General features: G+C 35.7%; 1 protein-coding gene across 10 annotated transcripts in view; it reads right to left on the minus strand.

The window, feature by feature from the left end:
- OPA1 (OPA1 mitochondrial dynamin like GTPase) overlaps nt 1-18,379 on the minus strand; it is a 52,302-nt gene that overhangs the window by 22,739 nt on the left and 11,184 nt on the right. For 6 of the 10 annotated variants that reach the window (XM_051626104.1, XM_051626102.1, XM_051626101.1 and 3 more), the window contains 19 exons: nt 17,926-18,036; nt 14,223-14,276; nt 12,508-12,612; nt 11,434-11,520; nt 10,445-10,558; nt 10,047-10,127; nt 9,570-9,644; nt 9,177-9,248; nt 8,949-9,048; nt 8,371-8,501; nt 8,063-8,135; nt 7,899-7,971; nt 7,042-7,157; nt 6,422-6,486; nt 5,986-6,062; nt 3,111-3,276; nt 2,409-2,561; nt 1,681-1,789; nt 1,036-1,115 (listed from right to left, as the gene is read on the minus strand). In XM_051626104.1, coding sequence (XP_051482064.1) covers nt 1,036-1,115; nt 1,681-1,789; nt 2,409-2,561; nt 3,111-3,276; nt 5,986-6,062; nt 6,422-6,486; nt 7,042-7,157; nt 7,899-7,971; nt 8,063-8,135; nt 8,371-8,501; nt 8,949-9,048; nt 9,177-9,248; nt 9,570-9,644; nt 10,047-10,127; nt 10,445-10,558; nt 11,434-11,520; nt 12,508-12,612; nt 14,223-14,276; nt 17,926-18,036 — 1,842 coding nt within the window. The remainder of the gene's footprint in view (nt 1-1,035; nt 1,116-1,680; nt 1,790-2,408; nt 2,562-3,110; nt 3,277-5,985; nt 6,063-6,421; nt 6,487-7,041; nt 7,158-7,898; nt 7,972-8,062; nt 8,136-8,370; nt 8,502-8,948; nt 9,049-9,176; nt 9,249-9,569; nt 9,645-10,046; nt 10,128-10,444; nt 10,559-11,433; nt 11,521-12,507; nt 12,613-14,222; nt 14,277-17,925; nt 18,037-18,379) is intronic. The other 4 variants (XM_051626106.1, XM_051626105.1, XM_051626103.1 and 1 more) reach the window with 1 other exon arrangement.

Raw genomic sequence — 18,379 nt, forward strand, 5'->3', positions numbered from 1 at the left:
GAGAACCTTAGCACTTCTTCAATAAACAGTCTACCTGCTCAATAAGACAGAAAATACCTTTGACACTATTTAAACAACTCAAAACGTATTTGTGCAAAGACATGTCAAAGTATTTTAAAACTGATAATTTGCTGTAATTTTTTTCTTTTTTTTTTTTTTTTTCTTTTCCTTATGCACAGAAATGCAGAAAAGGAAGAGAAGGCTGGGAAAAAAAGTAAGAACAGATGTTAGCCTCCTTTCCCCAGTGGGGTTCACATTCATAGTGATGAGAATTGTAGTTTTCGCCTAAGAGCAAAAATTCTCTATCAATTCATACCTTCAAGTTGCTGTTCATTAAATTCAAGTAAGACAGGTTGAAGTCACTACTTTTCTCCCATACCTGGCTGCATACAGATGACTGTGAAACTCCTTCCTCTGAAACAATTACTTTCTACTGTATTCTTTTAAACTCTACTTACTTCTTTAAAGTATGATTCAGTTTGAGAAATATCTAGAAAAAGTAACATAAAAAGCCCATCATCTCTGGGCATTGAATGGAAGGTGCTATTTAAATTAAAAATAAATTTCCAAAAGCTATGAGCAAATTAGAGGTTATGATGACAATGATCAATCAGAAGATACAACTGTGACTAGAATACTAGTGATAATGCAATCACATACTATTTAAATCAAATGGAGCATGATAGGAAATGGTACATGACTTTTACTTAAAAGGCATGCACAGAAAGTACAGCCCAGTTTCCATCCTGCTTTCACCAATTTCTATCCACTGGAAAAATTTTAATATTCAGGTCAATGGCATAATAGTAAAGATGTAATTCAGCTGAAGAATGCAATACAGTTTCCTAACCACTACATAGTTTATAGAATTCTCTGTGGTATAACATTTAAAACAATGAATAATAACAGTAATAGTATTTAAAAGTAACTTTTTAAAATAATCCAAACAGTGTGGTGAGGGTTAGTATTTTTGAAAAGTTACTGAGTCTTCTAAAGGTAGCAAACTACAAAATTATGGTTTTTTTTCCCTTTTACCTGTTCTTTAGTGCGGCCTATCCAGTATAACCATCTTTTTCTCCAGTCTGGACCCACCATACCTTCAATAACAGATTCAGCTAAAAAAGAAAGCATGATATTAAGTATCACTCAAAATAGATGTAATGAGCCAAACTTACAGCTCTAAAATTAGGTACAAGATCGGGAATGGACATTTTATGCCTAAGAATGCCATACTGAGAAAAGGCAGATGTCTTTTCCTAAAATTTAAAATTTACTGCCAGCTGGTACATCCTTGAAGACACTATCCACTGAGGCAACCTTCCAGGTTCCAATTTGGGCACTTAAAAAGACCTTACTCTGTTGCAACTCACATCAAAATTACACTTGGTAACAATAAAAGGACCAATTACTTTCCCTGAATTTATCCTATTCTTCTACATGTGTTTGTACCATTTTTGGACTCTACAGATCTCTATTACCTATCTTCCAGTTGCCTCATTGCAAGAGCACCAGGTTTTGAGGCTGTATTTTGCTGAATGTTTCTAACAGTATCGGTACCGATTTAAATTGTCACCATTACTTCAGTTGTGCTGACACTAAAGCTTGCACTGCAGTGAACAAGATCTGGAAATGGGCCCAGATGATAAAGCACACAAGTGTGTAATACATCACACAACTCACTGTCTTTGAGACGACTCTGGAGCGTCTCTTCCATAAAATGAATAGCTGCGTCCCACTGCTGTTTATCAGATATTGACCGATCTTCCAAGGCATTGTGCTGGATGACTCGCTGCAATACAGAACACCACTTCAGCACAAAATACATAGTTTACTCAGGATTTAGTAAAAACGAAAGACTTGACATTCTCTGAATTTCTGCTGCCTATGAAAACAGCATGGATTTGGCACACAGGATTTATTCAAGAGGCGTCTTTTCAAAGCACGGCCAAAAATATTTTCTTGTGCCTTTAAATTGACTCTCTTCTATAGCCAAGCATAAATAATATAAAAACCACAGCAAACATATGAAATCCTTCCAGATTACAGAATCTATAAAGACAGTCATGAAACACTGTTATTTTATGTGGCTATACTTAACAGAACAAATGAGTTGATGTTGAACAATTCTTACAAGGGTGTCCTGGGGCAGCCAGTGGATAAGGGAGGACTTTTTTCCAACCAGAACACTTTTATTAGATGTTACTTAGGGCAATAATTAATAAAAAGTACTAATTAAATGAATTGAGAAACACTGAATTAAAACATTAGATAAAAACGAGAGATGGACACATCTACCTGTCATTTTATGATTACATTAAAAGAATACAAAAAACCACTAAAGATGCAACTTTTGAAAAAAGATTTCTACAGCACTTGGTCAACAAAGCAAAAAACCCACTAAATTATACCAGGCTATCCTCTGCTCTCTCGTTCCATTTATGTCGCTTTATACTTTCTTCTTTGACAGCTTGTTTCAATTTATCAAAGATATCATCGTGCTCTTTTCCTTTTTTTTCTGTCATGAAACGGGAAAATTCTTCTTGCAAAGTCTCCCATGCCACCTAGAAAGTCAGCAAACAATGCCTGCTAAAGTGGACTGTTATGCCATCCATGCACCAGCTGGTAAAGGAACATTTATGACAATTCTGGCGAGTATGAAAATTTGCCTACTTTTTGAAAACAACATACAAGTATAAGAGTAAGTCACCAACTTTTCCTGTGCTGCCTTATCCATTATCCTTATCCATTTAAAGTCAACACTAAACTTTGCTTTGCTATGTTGTAGCAAGTGGAATTCTGTTAAACTTGTATAAATCTATCAGATATCAATATACCAAGTCTGAAGGGTTTGTTTAACCTATTAAGAGTAGGGGTTTTTTGGTCTTTAATAGGGAAAATTCACTAGAAGAGCAAAATATGATGTTTCTGCTTTACATGCTTTTCAATATCAAGGTAATACTAGCCTTTTCTGACATGTAAGCTGATGAGAAGAACTGTAGTGAACCCTTCAGACCATCTCCTTACATTTCAGGAGCTATGCTTTTATTTCAACAGGTTCTGCACATTTATTTTTACATTATTTAAATTTTTTGAAGTAACTAAATTCTCACCTCTACTGCTTTATTAGGCAGTTGCTTGTCAGTCCACTGCTTCAGTTTGATGTCCACAGTGGTGTTAAATGTCCCTGAGTTCATAGTTTGTGCTGCTGGAAGGTAGATATTCTCAATCACATGAGTAGATACCCTTTCCCATAAAGTCTTCTGAAGAATCTCCTCCCTAAAAATGGAAGTTGTAACACATAGGATAGCTTTCAACACAAATGCTTCTAACATGTATGTATCCAATTCATAAGAAACATGGAGAAAACAAGACCACATAACACAGGGAAATACTCCTTAACATCAGGACAAAACTTCAATCAAAATCTGCTTGGAACTAAGGACATAAGTACACAATGTTTTCAGCAGCAAAGCAAGCTTTGGAAGTTGGCCTCTACAACTCTTCTGGCTGCCACTGCACTGCACAGCAGTTCCTGGCAGCCTTTAGTTACACTGGTATAAGCATGCAGAGCTGTGTGTGCAGATGTATGGCAGGTGAGGGAGTGACAAGGGGGGAGACTGTAAAGCATCGAAATGATTTGACTAAAAAATCCCCACTCCCAAAAAAAGCATGCGAGTTTTGCTTCTGTACCATTCTGATTTGTTTGTTGGAATACGCTATAGTTTTCCACCTGGGATTTTCTTTGTTCCCAGATTTGATAAACAATGAAACAAGCTGAGAAGCCCAACCCTCTACCAAAATATATACTGATATTTACGAATGTGTCTCACATCACTATAAAACTAAGCACCACTTCCCTATTTATGATGCATTTCAAGAAGTAACAATGTTAACTTTAACCTTTTAAAATGACAGTAAACTTCCTCAGGGAAGTTTGCAGCTGCAGTGACACAACTCAGCTGAGCCAGAGTGACATGCAGCCAGTAGCCACAGAGGCAGCCACGCTCCTTCTGCTCCTGCCACAGTCTCTAAGTACAGGTTGTGTGTTTCTTGCAGGTTAGTTTTACACTAGCTCAGCAGCTAAACAAGTTTACCAACAGGTCATGTGAATGCCAGGCTAGAATGGCAAGAGCTAAGAGCTAAAGAATAAAACCTGGCTTTTTTTTTGGTGGTACAAGACTATAAGGTTCAGTCATGCCCTTTTCTTCCAAACAGGCTGAAATTCAGGACACAAACCTAATCCTTAATAATGTCCCTACTCTGAATGGGCCATCTATGGACAAAGACTGAAATACAACTCCCCCCGTTTCAACAATGACATAACTGAAAACGTCTTGTGTGTTTAAAGCATCCTTAAAGATTTTGAAGCTGTCCTTCCAACATACCAGTATAAACAGGGATCAAAGCCACTAGTTTTTCTACTGTTGGAAGAGATTTTTTGCATACTTAGGGTAATAAAAATATTTATACAAAATTAAAAGGAACTCAAGCATTTAAATGTTGAAATAATCCTCTATAAATAAAAATTTTCCTTAAAAAGCTTTAAAATAGGATGATTTAGACAGGGTTCAATTAAAGATCAATTATTTTTTATCACCCTTAAAGAACTAGGGATGTGGCAAATTAATTTCATTTACAGGGTGTGCTGGGAATAGTCTGTTATGGATTTTACCACTTACACATGCACTGTAGGAGAAGGGCACAGTTAAAAACAAATGCAATCTCATGCCTTCTTTACTGACATATCAATTAAAATAGACTTTTGCTTTGCTTAATCCCATCAAACTTAATTGGAAGGAATGGAAATTTTAACAGGATAGAAACATTTGCATTCATCAAATACTCTGCTGTTTTCAGGCTACATAAAATGGCTAACAATCACTTTTCATTACTTAGGTTTCCAATTCTACTTTATAGCTTATTAAGTGTTATAAAACGAGTAACATCAGTACATCTTAACTTTCAAAAGAAACAAAGAGAAACATTCCTGTTATGCCCCCACCCAATCCACAACACAAATTGAATCAGACTAGGCATGGGTCAGGGTACCTCAGCATCAACTACACAGCAAAGAGCAGCAAGCACCAAGACGGCAAAGCTGCACTACGTTTGGACTAGAACATAACTTCAACTGATACAAGGCCTACAACACTTTCTCTGAACAAATCCATGTCATTAATTCTAACGCAACTGAGAGACAGACATTTTATCTTGGTTTTTAATCTATGCCCAAGTAAAGGTTCAATCCAGGTCGCAGAAGACAAATGCATTAAAGGAATCTATTTTTGTGGTTCTCAGTAGTGGTACAGGCTGTCAAAGTAGTCCTTTACATTGATTATTCTCCTCTCAGTCTGCATCTACAGTGGCTTTCCTATGCAGTGATGCTCCACTGCTCAAAGCCCTTGGCTAAGCACACTCTCTCTCTCACTCCTATGTCTGTCTAGAAAGAAGCAGGGCAGGGTAGAACAGTGCTGCCTCACTGAGGCTAGCAAGGAGAACCACATTTGGATGAAATCCTCAAACATCCAGATCAGTTCTTTTTACAGCCAGGAATTAGATATTTTTCCAACTTCCAAACCTCTGATTCACAGAGATATAAAACTTTTTTCTGAAGTCACATATGTTATTTTGATATGCACAATGAAAATTCCCAAACATCAAGTTAGAGGAATTCCTGATTCATATTTCAAATGTATATCTATAAACATTTTTTACTGTGACTGCTGCTTTTAATTTGAGGAATATCTATTGCTCATTGCATAAAAACAGAGTAACACACAAACATACTATAATTTTTGTCAAAGGATTATATAAAGTATTTGCTGATTCAGAACTATAAACAGACTACTGCCACAAAGGACATAATACATAATCCATAAAAAAAACCCAGTTCCTCGTTTATAGTTGAGAATTTTGTTTACTAATACTTTAAACTTTAAAGGCAAGTTTCTACTGGTTAATAAAAAAGGAAAAAAATGACCATACCAGTGCTTTGGTGTGACCTGAGTCAAACTTATGACTTCATCAAGAATCTCATTCTTTGCTTTTTCAAACAATTCATTCTATACAAAAGGAAAAAAAATGAAATAAGCATAGTTTCATCATGTTTCCATACAAAGAGTAAAAAACAAAACCTTTTTCAAACACTGGCCTATTCCTGTGGGCAAGTCAGGTCAGCTAACATGAAGAGTGAAGGACCTGTTAATGTTGGAGTATCACAGTTTTGAAGCATAGTATTTTGTAAAAGAGAGCTCAGTATTTCTTTTGCCTAGAACAATTTACACTGTCCCCACACTTAAAATGTCAGTATTTTATGTTAACTCTAAGAAATCTCTACAAGCAAGATAAAAAATGGCATAAACTTGAATCCAAAATCTCCAGCACCTTGTAATACACAAGTTAAAGCAGCAGTGTAATTTACCCTGTCGAGCTCTCGCAACCGGGGGTAATTGTTCTTCCATTCAGTCTCAAGATTGAAACGTGTGGCTGCAAAAAATCAGAAAAAACACCTTAGTTTTTTAATTGTCTATATGCCCTTCGTGGCCATCTTAAAAGTTTAGCAGCCCCTAAAATTGCCACAAATCTTGCTTATGACAAACCCTCCAAGAAATGCCTCTGGAAATGAGCAAAGGTTTTTTGCTGTCTATGCTCAAATATTCTGCTTGCAAAAAGCAGGATTCATGCATTTAAAAAATTTAGAGGAAAACAGACATTCAACTTCCAGCTAGTCAGTCCTGCTCTGGCTGATCAGATCTTAAGTAATTTTAAACAACATCTGAATCCAGTGGAAGAACTGTGTTTTGCCCACAAAAAAATCCTGATTTTTTTTCTCCATACTTACTTATTCCTTTGGCTTTTAGGGCAAGTGGGTCCTTCATACCATAAATTATTTGGTAATGTGTTTTTGTAAAGATTAATTGGGATAATTACCAGTTCATGATAAATGGTGACTGTATAAAACATATAAAACACAACTGCCCAAGCATGCTGGCAATATTATATAAACATATATAGAACTGTTGTGTTTGAAAAGTTGTTTACCTTTAAAAGCATCTGCTTGCTGCTCCACAGACTCTCTCACCATTTTCCAAAAGCAATCTGACACAGCAAGACTTAAGTTCTTTGTTGTTACCTGGTGTGCCTTCAGCATACATGTCCTGTACAGAAAGACAGCTAGAGGAAATTCTTCTCTGCATACCCATGCTCTCTGGTCCCCATTTTCTTCTCAGAAAATAAAGCTTTGCTTTTTGTAACACAGAATAACGTGTCAATGTGCACCAAACCCACATTCCAGTCTATTCCTCCAAAATTTTCCATGCAGATAATCAAAGCAAGGAAAAACAAAACAAGCAAACAGAAACACCACAAATAAATTTTTATCCTAGAGATTGCAGTGCAGGTACTGCAGTCCCAAAGACCATGCAGTTACTTCCTGAGAAACACAAACCTTTAAAATGAAAATTCTGCTCAATGAACTTCAGCAGAACACACAAGCTAATCTGAATACAACATTGTTGTCACACCAAGACAATGGATATTCAGAGGCACTACAACTACTATTTGGGCTAGATTCACTCCTCATAGCTGTTTCAAGTGCCTAAACACAGGTTAGGAACATAATTCTTCTAGAGCCAATGGAAAGACACAAAAACCTCTGAAGAGAGGCTCAGAACTGCAGTGGAATCAATTGAAGATGCCTGTCTTTCTCCACTGACTTACAGCAAGCACTAAAAAACCCAGCTAACTCTGTCACCTCAGCAAGATATTTAACTTAAACAGATTGAATGTAAAGTACTGTTTCCAAAATGCAAACCTTTAAGTTCAACAAGAAAAAATGATGCTAGCATTTACCAGCACAGGCTCATTTTAGTAAAAAAAAGATTAAAATAGCAACTTACTTTAACAGCTTTGAATTTTGAAAGAATTCCTCTTCATATTCTTTAATAGATTCAATGCTTTCACTGCTGTTTCCTGGAGAAAGAACAGAGTGCTGCAACAGTTCCATTTAGACAGTTTTCTCTGCAATTAAGGAGAAAATAAGCAGAGCCAGAGCTCTTTTTACCTTTTCCAGTAACAACTGCAAAATATCCCAAAGCTTTCATTGGGAAGAGTTTGCCTTCAATTATTTGCTGGATCTATGAAAATAAAGGATTAAAAAAACGTGGTTAACTTTGCACAGAGACATTCTTTCCTTCAGAACAGTTTAAAACCCAGATCTAATTGTATCTATGCACAGACTACTGGAAGAAGCAGTTTGTTGTGGGACTATGAGTTCTACAAGTAAATGACGTCCAATATTTCTGACAGCATCTCAAGTATTTTTCCATGTGTCACTTGAGCCATCACAATAAGAAATCAGTTTCAACTCACCCTGCTTGGGCTAGCCACGTTTTTCTCAGCAAGATCAACTTTAGTCAACACAAAAATCGTCCGTTTTCCTTGAGGATCCATTTGGCTAACTAAGTCTGTGACAATACTGCGTTCTGCATCCACAGATCCATCTAAAATAAACAAAACCAAACTTATATTTTAGGGACAATATAATCTAACAGGAGGTACTGAATCTACAGTAGGCATCAAGTAAGTTTCATGTTACAACTTAAAAACAGTAAAATTACACAAATCAGTTTTAATTGTGTAAGTTTTGACCAAGTATTAGCTTGCTCAAAATATTAAACTATTGCTGTCTGTTGCTTTCAAAAACACCTTAAGAAATCTTGACATTTTATTATGACCACCACTCTTTAATGATAAACAACTCTTATCAAAAAGCTGCTTTTTGCCATGGACACCAAAGGTCCCTTAACTAATAAACAGACATTCTACAGCACACCTTTTTCTACACTAAACAAATTACCACAAATGGAAACAAAATATAATCAGGAGAGATTCACAGTTAATATTTTAAAGAATCCTGCCAGTTGGATAACCATCTAGACTCATATTACCTTGAATACAAAGAATGATGGCATTAGGATTCTGCATGTAGGCCTTGCTGATGCTAAAGATTGTTTCTTTCGTATCTGGAGCCATACCTGACGTCACAGTCTTTATATGGAGATACACATTTAAAAGAAAAAAGAAAGATGTAAAATAGAAAAACAACAGCAAATGTTGTCACTAACAACACCATCTTGTTTACACATCTTAAATATTTGATTTTATTGCATACTTACACTAATGACTCCAGGTAAATCAACCAATACCATTCTCTGCAAACCAGGACCTTTCACACTTAAGGAGATGGTCTGTGAAGTAAAATTGAAGTTAAAGGTTTATACACACACCTACATTGTATGTAATTACATACACAAACACATATATAATGTTATATAAATGTATATTTACACACATATATGCTTTAAACCAGCAGTCTAATTTTACATGGGAAGTCCAATTTTATATGCATGACCATGATATAAAACTGATTTTAACAGTCCAAATACACTTTGTATAATGCCACATATTAAGATACACAAACTGGATTCACCACAGTCTCCTATTTGAGCAACATTTACAAAAGATACACATGTACAGATATTTGCCACTAAATATTAGACAAGTCTTACCTCAGTACTAACAGTGCACCCCTCCTTCACACTGTTTCTCATTCTGATTTCTATTTCATTTCTCAGAGCTGCTAGCTGTTTTAAGAAAAACAAAATATCAAACTCCTTATAATCATGATAGAAGAAAAAAATCATCAACAAAAGCAAAGAAGTTAACTTCGGGGTTAAGATCTCTGTTTATAAATACTGTTTCAAATGCATGTTGAATAACTAAGTCTGATAAATGGGGCACTAAATGAGATTACCTGCAGACCTCTGCATACTCCAAAAAAAGGCCTGACAAGAAATTCTCTTACATTTTACCCACTTCAGTGCCAGCCAAAAAACACACTAAGAGACAATTTAGTAAAGAATATAATGCCTTGCCACACTAAACACATTTAACTCTGATTAAACAGGAGTTAATAGCTCACAAAGACACATTTTTTTTCAAAGAATTAAAGTCACATTCACTTTCAGTCTCTTCTTTGTACTTACATCCTCTTCCTTGGTCAGATCAAACTCCCGAGAGCTGTCTTTGAATAAAGCCACGTGGTGGGGACCTTCACTAAGGGTGACCTAAATGGTAAAAGCCTTATATGAGAAAGTAAATCTAAACAAAGAAACATGAGAAGCACATAGCATATGTACACTTCCTGGGCAGACATACAACTCTGTGTAACACTTATTTGGCACAGTACTCCTTGCAGTAGGAACTACTACTACTCTGACAGTATATATGGACCATATACAGGCTTGCAGAAGCTGTCATTGACTGCAACAGCTCACTTGTATAGAGCCATTTTATAAACAAATGTTCATGTATAATTCAATTAATGGCATAGTTACAGGAAAACAATACTGCAAATGCTGATTCAGATTATGAAGTTTCTTACCTTAACAGGGGACCGTGTCATCATCTCCCCAGACCCTCGAGGGAATATGCGGGCTTGGGCAATCATTTCTAGCACGCTGGTTTTTCCTGCACTTTGATCTCCAACCACCACCACCTTAAGTGAAAGTTTAAATAACCTCTGACTTTCAGCAGGACATTTTGAAAGCTTATACAGAAGCTGACTAGAAAGACATTAATCTGCACCAGCACCACCTGCATTTTGTTTGACAACAGATACATTCATTTAAATACGGAATACTTGAAGAAATACTAACTTGGAGTCATGCAAAAACTGACTTGTGCTTAAGACAGCACAGTCCAAAAGCACCCTATGGGCCTAACCTGCCAGGCCACCTCATGAAGACAAGGAAAGGCTTGGTGTTCTTGTGGCAGGCAGTTCTTCTCTCCTTGAAGAAAATCCTCTCATCAGACAAAACACTGAGGACTGTTGGTCTGGTAGATGTTGCTTCTACCTGGAGAAGGCCGAATTCTGATGTAGTTGCTGTCATTTCCCCATCTTACCAGCTTCCTAAAGAAGCCACCATTGCTACAGGTGATTGTGCAAGCAGGAAGCATTCCTGTCTCTCCTCTACACCGAGAGTCAGGGTAGCCAAATCCCTTCTTATGCTCCTCCCTCCAACAGCAGCACTACTGTGGGGACTCAGCCAGGTCACCTTACCTTCTCAACTCCACAGCTATACATTGGGAAATGAGTCAATCTACAATGCTGAGAAGGCTGCCCTGTCTGAAACCCTTTAAAATGAAAGGCTGATATGAAATATCTGGATCTAGATAGGATTTTTTTCTATGAGGCGAGACAGGCTTGACATAGTTACATGGATTATTCTCAAAATTCTCTTGTTGCATTTGAAATGTTCCATATAAAATTCAGAGCACTAGCTCTGGATTATTCTGCTATTTAGTTCAATGTTCTATTCAACTATAAACTGGTGTTTCAGTAAAATACACAGAATTTTTAAATCTACTTACTCGAGGTAGGTGATCTTGAGTGTTATAACTGGCATCATAATCAGACAGGATGTCGAGTACCTCAGAATACATATCAATCAAAGATTTCTACCAAAAAACACAGGGAGAAATCATAGCCAATTAAAGAAAACAAAGACTGGTTTTCAGGCTACTTCATCTGTATATTTTGTAAACTAATCTGAAAAAGTGTGTTTATTCTCTCCCAATGGTTTGAAGCATAAACTATCCACACTGCAGCACAGATTTCTGCTTTACTAAGTACAACACCAAGTCAAGTAATTCCTTGCCTTCTGTGGATAAAAATACTACAGTTGCAGATGCATTTTGCTGAAGGAGCAAACCTAGAGCTCTTACATACAGCATCAGAGAAGAGCAGCACTCAGACTTGACAGTCTCAAACAATCTGAATTAAGTTTCTTGCATGAAGCATCCAAACTCACATTTTCAGCTTGATGAAGCATAAGCATTAACAATGGTATAGTGCTATCAACCTCATTCTGTACAAATAAGAATTCCCTATCTTCCAGTTCCCAGAGGAAAGAGGAAGATCCATACTGGTCAGTAAGTGATGCAAAGAGAGAAGGAAAATGTGGTTTTGGAATGCTCAGGATGTTGGCAGACAAAAGCAAAAGCACATTGAGTTCAATCTTTCAGGATTTATACAGGGCCATTGAAAGATATTTCCTGACCCTGTAACTATATTCTTACCAAGCTCCTTAAGACCCATGAAAAAGCACAAAGGTATCAATCAGATTGTGTTTGTAAGAAGAGCTGGAAGCATATTTATTAGCAAATAGCAAAGCTACATAAAAAACCCAACCCACATTTTCTACTAACTTCAGTAAGTTATTTAATTAGACCTGGTAACCCCTTTGTGCTCTTCAACTGAAGCCATTTTCAAGGTTATATAGTTAAAAAGAAAAGGATGTATGAAAGCCTTAACATGTCCATGTATTTGTATAGATATAACAAATGTTAAAAGTTCATATATGAATTAAGAAATACAATTTAGAATAGCATCATGGAAAATATAGCATAATTATATTTCTATGATGACTTGTAACACATAAGTACCTTTAACTTCCTCTGATGAATTCCCTTGTCATCTCTTTGCAGTACCAATTTTCTTAATTCTTTGTTCTCCTTCTCTAGTCGCTCAAGCATTCTTTGGTATTTGAGCTACAAAACAGCAGTATAAATATACTCTTGTAAATAAAAAAGTAGCACACTCACACGGGCAAAGTTTTACCTCTGAAAAATAGAGGTTTATTAAAAATACAAGTCAATCGAGTGAACACTTAGATTCCCCCCCCAGCAACACTACTCAATGCCTTTACTTCTAAGAATTTAATATTTCTTTGTAAACCAGATCTGCAGCTGCACACTGTACTGCCCAATATTATGAAATCTACCCTCAGAAGGGCTGGACATGCTCCTCACTGAGATGATGAAGGGAATTCTTAGATTAGCTGCTGAATTCAAGAACAAATTCCATAGAACATAAAAGTTTTAATTTTTTAAATTTTGTTTTTATATAGCTCATGTTCATATATACTCGTATCCTTCACAGATGGTACTAGATTTGTTACTATTTTAACATTGTCAAGTTGTAAGCATAAGTTTTATGTAAGGGAAACAAAGTGACATGTACCTATTAATTATATATACAAATTTGTATTTAAAAACAGGCCTTCCAAATGTCTGCTACTGAACTGGGTCCTCTGAAGTTAAGTGATGCATTTTTAAAAGACCAGTTTGAAAAGGAGTGATCATAATGCTGACCTGCAGATCTTTTCCTTTCCTGCCAGCTAACGTAGAAGGCTTCTCTTTAAACACAAGTAACGAGGAAATACTGAAAACTTGCAAAAACACCTTCTCTCAGACTGTATGAAATTACAATAACTGAACCAGATGGAAGATATCCAGAAACTCATATGGCTTTGGTTTTGTGAAGCAATGTTTTTTTCAGAAATGTGCATTAAAAAAATCCTACCAATGGCTGCATTATTCAAATTCTCATTTATTTAATTTTTTTTAAAAAGGATGTCACTCTGAACACCACCATCCTCTTCAGCTTCTTAAAAGGATTAGATATTCTCTTAAATCCCAAAGAGAGGGCAGAGAAAAAGCTGTTAATCTGCTCCTAGCAATTTTCATACCAAATAGACTAAGCATAGAAACAGCTTTAATTGAAAGAACTGCTTACTGCTTCACAAAACAGATTTTGATTAACACAGCATGGCTTATATACAATTCTAGTGTTGTCACTGCAATGATTTTTCCTGGTAGAAGAAAAAAAAAAGAAAAAGATACTTTGGCTCTTCTGATTCTATAATCTGAGTACCTCATTCTACATATCCCATATGTTGTTTATGTTCCCTCTTGGGCCTTCGCTGCTTGTTCAGCAAATGCACTTAAAAGCTTCTTCACTAGAAAGTTTCCTAGATTAAGGGATTAAATTGTAACTCCTTAATAAACTAATTTCCTTCCACAACAACTGTGCCATTAACGTATATATGAGGTATCAGAGATATATTTAGCAGCACTGAAATTATAAGAGAATTGCAGAATGTTAGTAAAGTTATAAACTAGAATATCACCATGGTATTTATGTAACAGACTCAACTGACCTTTGGTCTGTGCCAACACCATCAACTCTGTATCAATCCACTCAAAGATTAAATGAAGCACTGCATTTCTACCCAATACCTTGTATTCCAAGTGTGCTTTTGTCTAGTAAATCCGAGTCTGCTGCACATAAATCTCTACGTAAGACTTAAAAAGGTTACCTGAGTGCGTAGAAGTTCTTCTTGAAGTTGATCAATCTTCTCTTTGTCAGAAACCTACAAAGAAAAATAACGATGGCTACCAACACATTGTTTAGTGTATCCACTGCAATTAACCAAATAGCAAACCGAAAGTTTCATTCCACAGAAGAAAATTAACCTCACATGCATTTTAAAGCAAGTATTATTCTTCAATTAGCATTCCAGATTTAACACTGATTACAATTTCCATCTGTAACTGGATGTTCACAACAAAAACATTTCCTAATTCCAGTACATGCAAATGCAAAAATTAACCCTTCAAGACTAGGAAATTTGGCTTAGAGAAAACCAAACTGTACAGAGCTCAGAGATTTCTGGCCACTGCCCTAAGTGCAATTTTAGTGGTCACACTCTCAGGATCTCATGTGTTCTGAATCTGCATGATTTTAATGGCATACACCATTAAAACACTTGCTACAGAAACTAATTTCAGGTGAGTATTCGGTATTTCTGAATCTTTAAGGGAATTCTCATTTCTTATTTGCTTTTCAGAATTATAATCCTAAACATACATGCACAACCTCATAAATTGTAGCTAGCCAGGACAGTCTTGAAAGGTTTTTTTTCAATTATTTAAATTAGAGAAACACCTGGAAAAATTAGAATATTATAATACAAAACATTTTGAAGTTCAAGACATAAATGCAATCAGATCAGGCAATTACAGCCATTCTTAGTTAAATATTCTTAAAATAAGATAATCAAATTGTAATTAACATCTGTTCAAAACAATCCCTTTTTAGTAACAGAATGACAAAAGCATAAAAGGTGCAATACAAATCTGTATGATTGAAATATTTACTCACAACAAAATCTAAAGGTTGACTGATGAAATATTAAAATTTGGAAAATTATCTATACAATTACTGAAGTAATCGTATAGGTAAAAGCTCCAATATTTAATAATGCTCATATCATAAAGCTTGTGACATTTACAACTCAAGATAGCTGCATTTCAGAAAGGGCATATTATCTAATATGCAGAGGACAGCTCTTTAGACACAAATCAGTTACTGTAATTTCAAATTAGTTGTTACAAATAAACCAAGCAAAAACCCACAGTTATTTGTAGTGATTGATATTATTTAGCTATTAAACCTGTAATATACAGGATTGTGCCTGCAGTTTACAGAGAGCAATGCAAGCTGACACTTCCATCTGAATCCAACTATTTTCTTATGCATAAACAGCAAAGAGGAAGTGCTGTAAAATGAATTCCTTTTAATTTATGTGAATGAATTCAGAGATAGCAAACAGGGTTAGTTTAGCACACACAACACTTGATGCGTGCAGCCACAAGATGCCATATGCAAATAAACATTTACATATACACACACTTCTAACACCTCAGAGGCACAAGGGAAAAATAAAAAAAGAAGGGCAGAGTCAGAAGAAGCAATAAAGGAAAGAGAAAGAAAACCAAGTGCTTCCATCTGCTGCAGAGTTTCAAAGCAGTTAAGATTTCCCTGCTCTCTGCTCTTGAGCAAGCAGCTCCTGAAAGCGCCGCTGAGGCCTGGAGGCATCTCTGCAGTACACACTTACAGACAGGTTACCTCTAACCACACCAGCACTATCTGTTATGTACAGGATACTCATGTGAAACACAGTAAAAATATTGCACACAGCTATGTTTCAAGATCAGAATAAAAGAATTATCTAGCACTAGATGATTAATTCTAAAAAGACAATTAGAAAAGTTATATAAAAATAAACAGCTTGACAGTGATGCATATACTTCAGCATTTGGTTCAGGTGTGCTTTGAACATGAATATTTTAACCATCAGATTAATAATAATGGTAAAAAAATAAGTTACCAATAAAAGCTAAAACTGTCACAACAATCTGAAGTACTAAGTCACATATGACTAACTTATGATCTATGATTTCTACTAACAAAAAAGTTTAAAAAATCAGCTATTAAAATATCTCTATTACATGCGCATCAACATTTGTTTAATACAGTTCAGCATGGTTTGTACATTAAGATTCCTCCTTTCTTTACCCATTGCCACCATAAAGTGTTAGGAGAAAAATGTAAGGCCATTTGTAACCAAGGGTTCCTGCAAACCAAGGTGCAGATGCCTCTTTACAAAGATTATCAGAAGCTCCTTGTAGAGTGACTTATTTCGCACAGAGGCTGCTTTCCAACAACTTTTGTCACACGTTGTATGAAGTATGTGACTGAAAATTCAGTCACTTTGAAATCAGTTATTGGTTTTGCATATTCTCTAACTAGACTGTAAATAATCCTAAACTGATCCTCTACAGAAGAACTACAATGATTTCCAGTAAATACACTTGAAATTATCAAGGCCCACAAAAAATGCATGTAAACAGAAGCCATGCACAGTACAGCTATACAAGAATAATCTATTCTATTGTTAAATATTTATCAAAAGACTAAGAAAAAAAGTAATCAACAGGAAACAATTACATTTTTGTTTTTAATATGCTCTTCTGATTGTGAGGCAGTATTATTCAATGTACAACTAAAGCAGATTTAATATTGAATAATGAAAATAGAAAATGTTCAAGTAAATTGGGCAACAGAACTTCCAAGAATGGAAATGAAATTATCATGTTCTTCAGCAGACAGGCAAGCAAGTCTAGTCAATTAAAAAATAAACAAGGTTAGTTTATGCCTTGTCAAAAGGGCATACCATGATTTACTTCATTGACAGCAAGAACTTTCAAAGAAGAACTTGCACCAGTGACAATACAACAAGGAAGTAAAATATTTGCTTGAAATGCTACTATAGTTTCAGAGAACTGTGATTTCTTCTGTTGACAGAAAACTGCACCTATGTCTAAAAGTTTAATTAACAATTACTGTGTTACTCTTCCTCAGGGAGTTATCTTCAGATGTATAGAAGATTAAGTTCTGCATCCAGTGGTCAATTCCAAAGATGTTGAAAACTAAGTAATCAGATTTTTGGAGGGGCAAAGAAGCAGCCACACACAGCCAACAAAGCCAGGTGGTTAAGAATTACAATTTGTAACAAATTAGACAACTAAAATATCCCAATTTAGGAAGCACTTCCAATTCATCACAGCCATATAACAATGAATAAAATTATCAGAGCTTAAATTAAGTAAAGTGATACGTAGATGTTCAACAACCACAGCACATCAGTATAAACTGTGCTTTAAAAGGGAAAAAAGATAAAGACATGCCTTTGATGAATATACTGTAGAAACTGTTATTAACAGCAACATTTAATTGTCTGTGCAAAATCTTTTCCAAAGAGCTGCTGTCATTTTCAAATCAGTAACAGTATAAAGTAGGGAAAATGTTGCCAGAGGCATATTGTCTGTAAAAAGCTACAGTCATACAAGATAGAGCTACTGTAAGCAAGCAGTAGTAGACAAAACAGACTTGACTTTTATTTACACACTTTCTTTAAATGTATGTTTAAGGCAACTTTAAGTAACAGTTTTATAGAAACATACAATTTCAAAGTGACACAAAGTATCTGTTCCGATTTCAACACCATGCTTCAAATGCAACTTAGTTAAACTGAAACAAGACTACAGGTCTGCAGAGAAGCTGGCTGCAACAATTACTTGTGCCCATGATTTACTTAGATTTTTCTAGCTCAAATGCAGAATGCTGAAGTACTTGATTAGTGGGAATACAGTACATATTGTCCCTTAAGCCATCACCTTTCGCTTCTGCTGGGAAGAGCCCATGTGATACTGGCCAGCGGCTCTGCGCGCTTCCTCTTCGTGCTGCTGGATTTGTTGTTGTAACAGAATGAGTTCACCAAGCAGGCCCTGCCATGAGTTCATAATAAAAAGGAAAGGAAAAATTTGGGGTGTAAGGAGAACAAAGTTAAACCAAGGGGCGTGACAAAGACAGATGAAAAACAGGTATGAATGGGTCAGTTCAAACAAAAGTGAAGTTTCATTACCAAGATCTCTCGCTAGCTGGCAGGGGATCAGCCAGCAAAACCATGCATTTTGCAAATCCAGGTGGAATAATAAACATTTAGCTACATTTTGTAATTAAACTTTGACTAAGCATATAAATCTTCAAAAAATTCAACTATCCCGGCTTTAAAATATTATAAAAGGTTTCAGCATTTCATTTCAATTATTCATACCAGAAGTTCCTCAG

Source organism: Apus apus, chromosome 8 (genome assembly GCF_020740795.1).
Source record: "Apus apus isolate bApuApu2 chromosome 8, bApuApu2.pri.cur, whole genome shotgun sequence".
Classification (NCBI taxonomy): Eukaryota; Metazoa; Chordata; class Aves; order Apodiformes; family Apodidae; genus Apus; species Apus apus.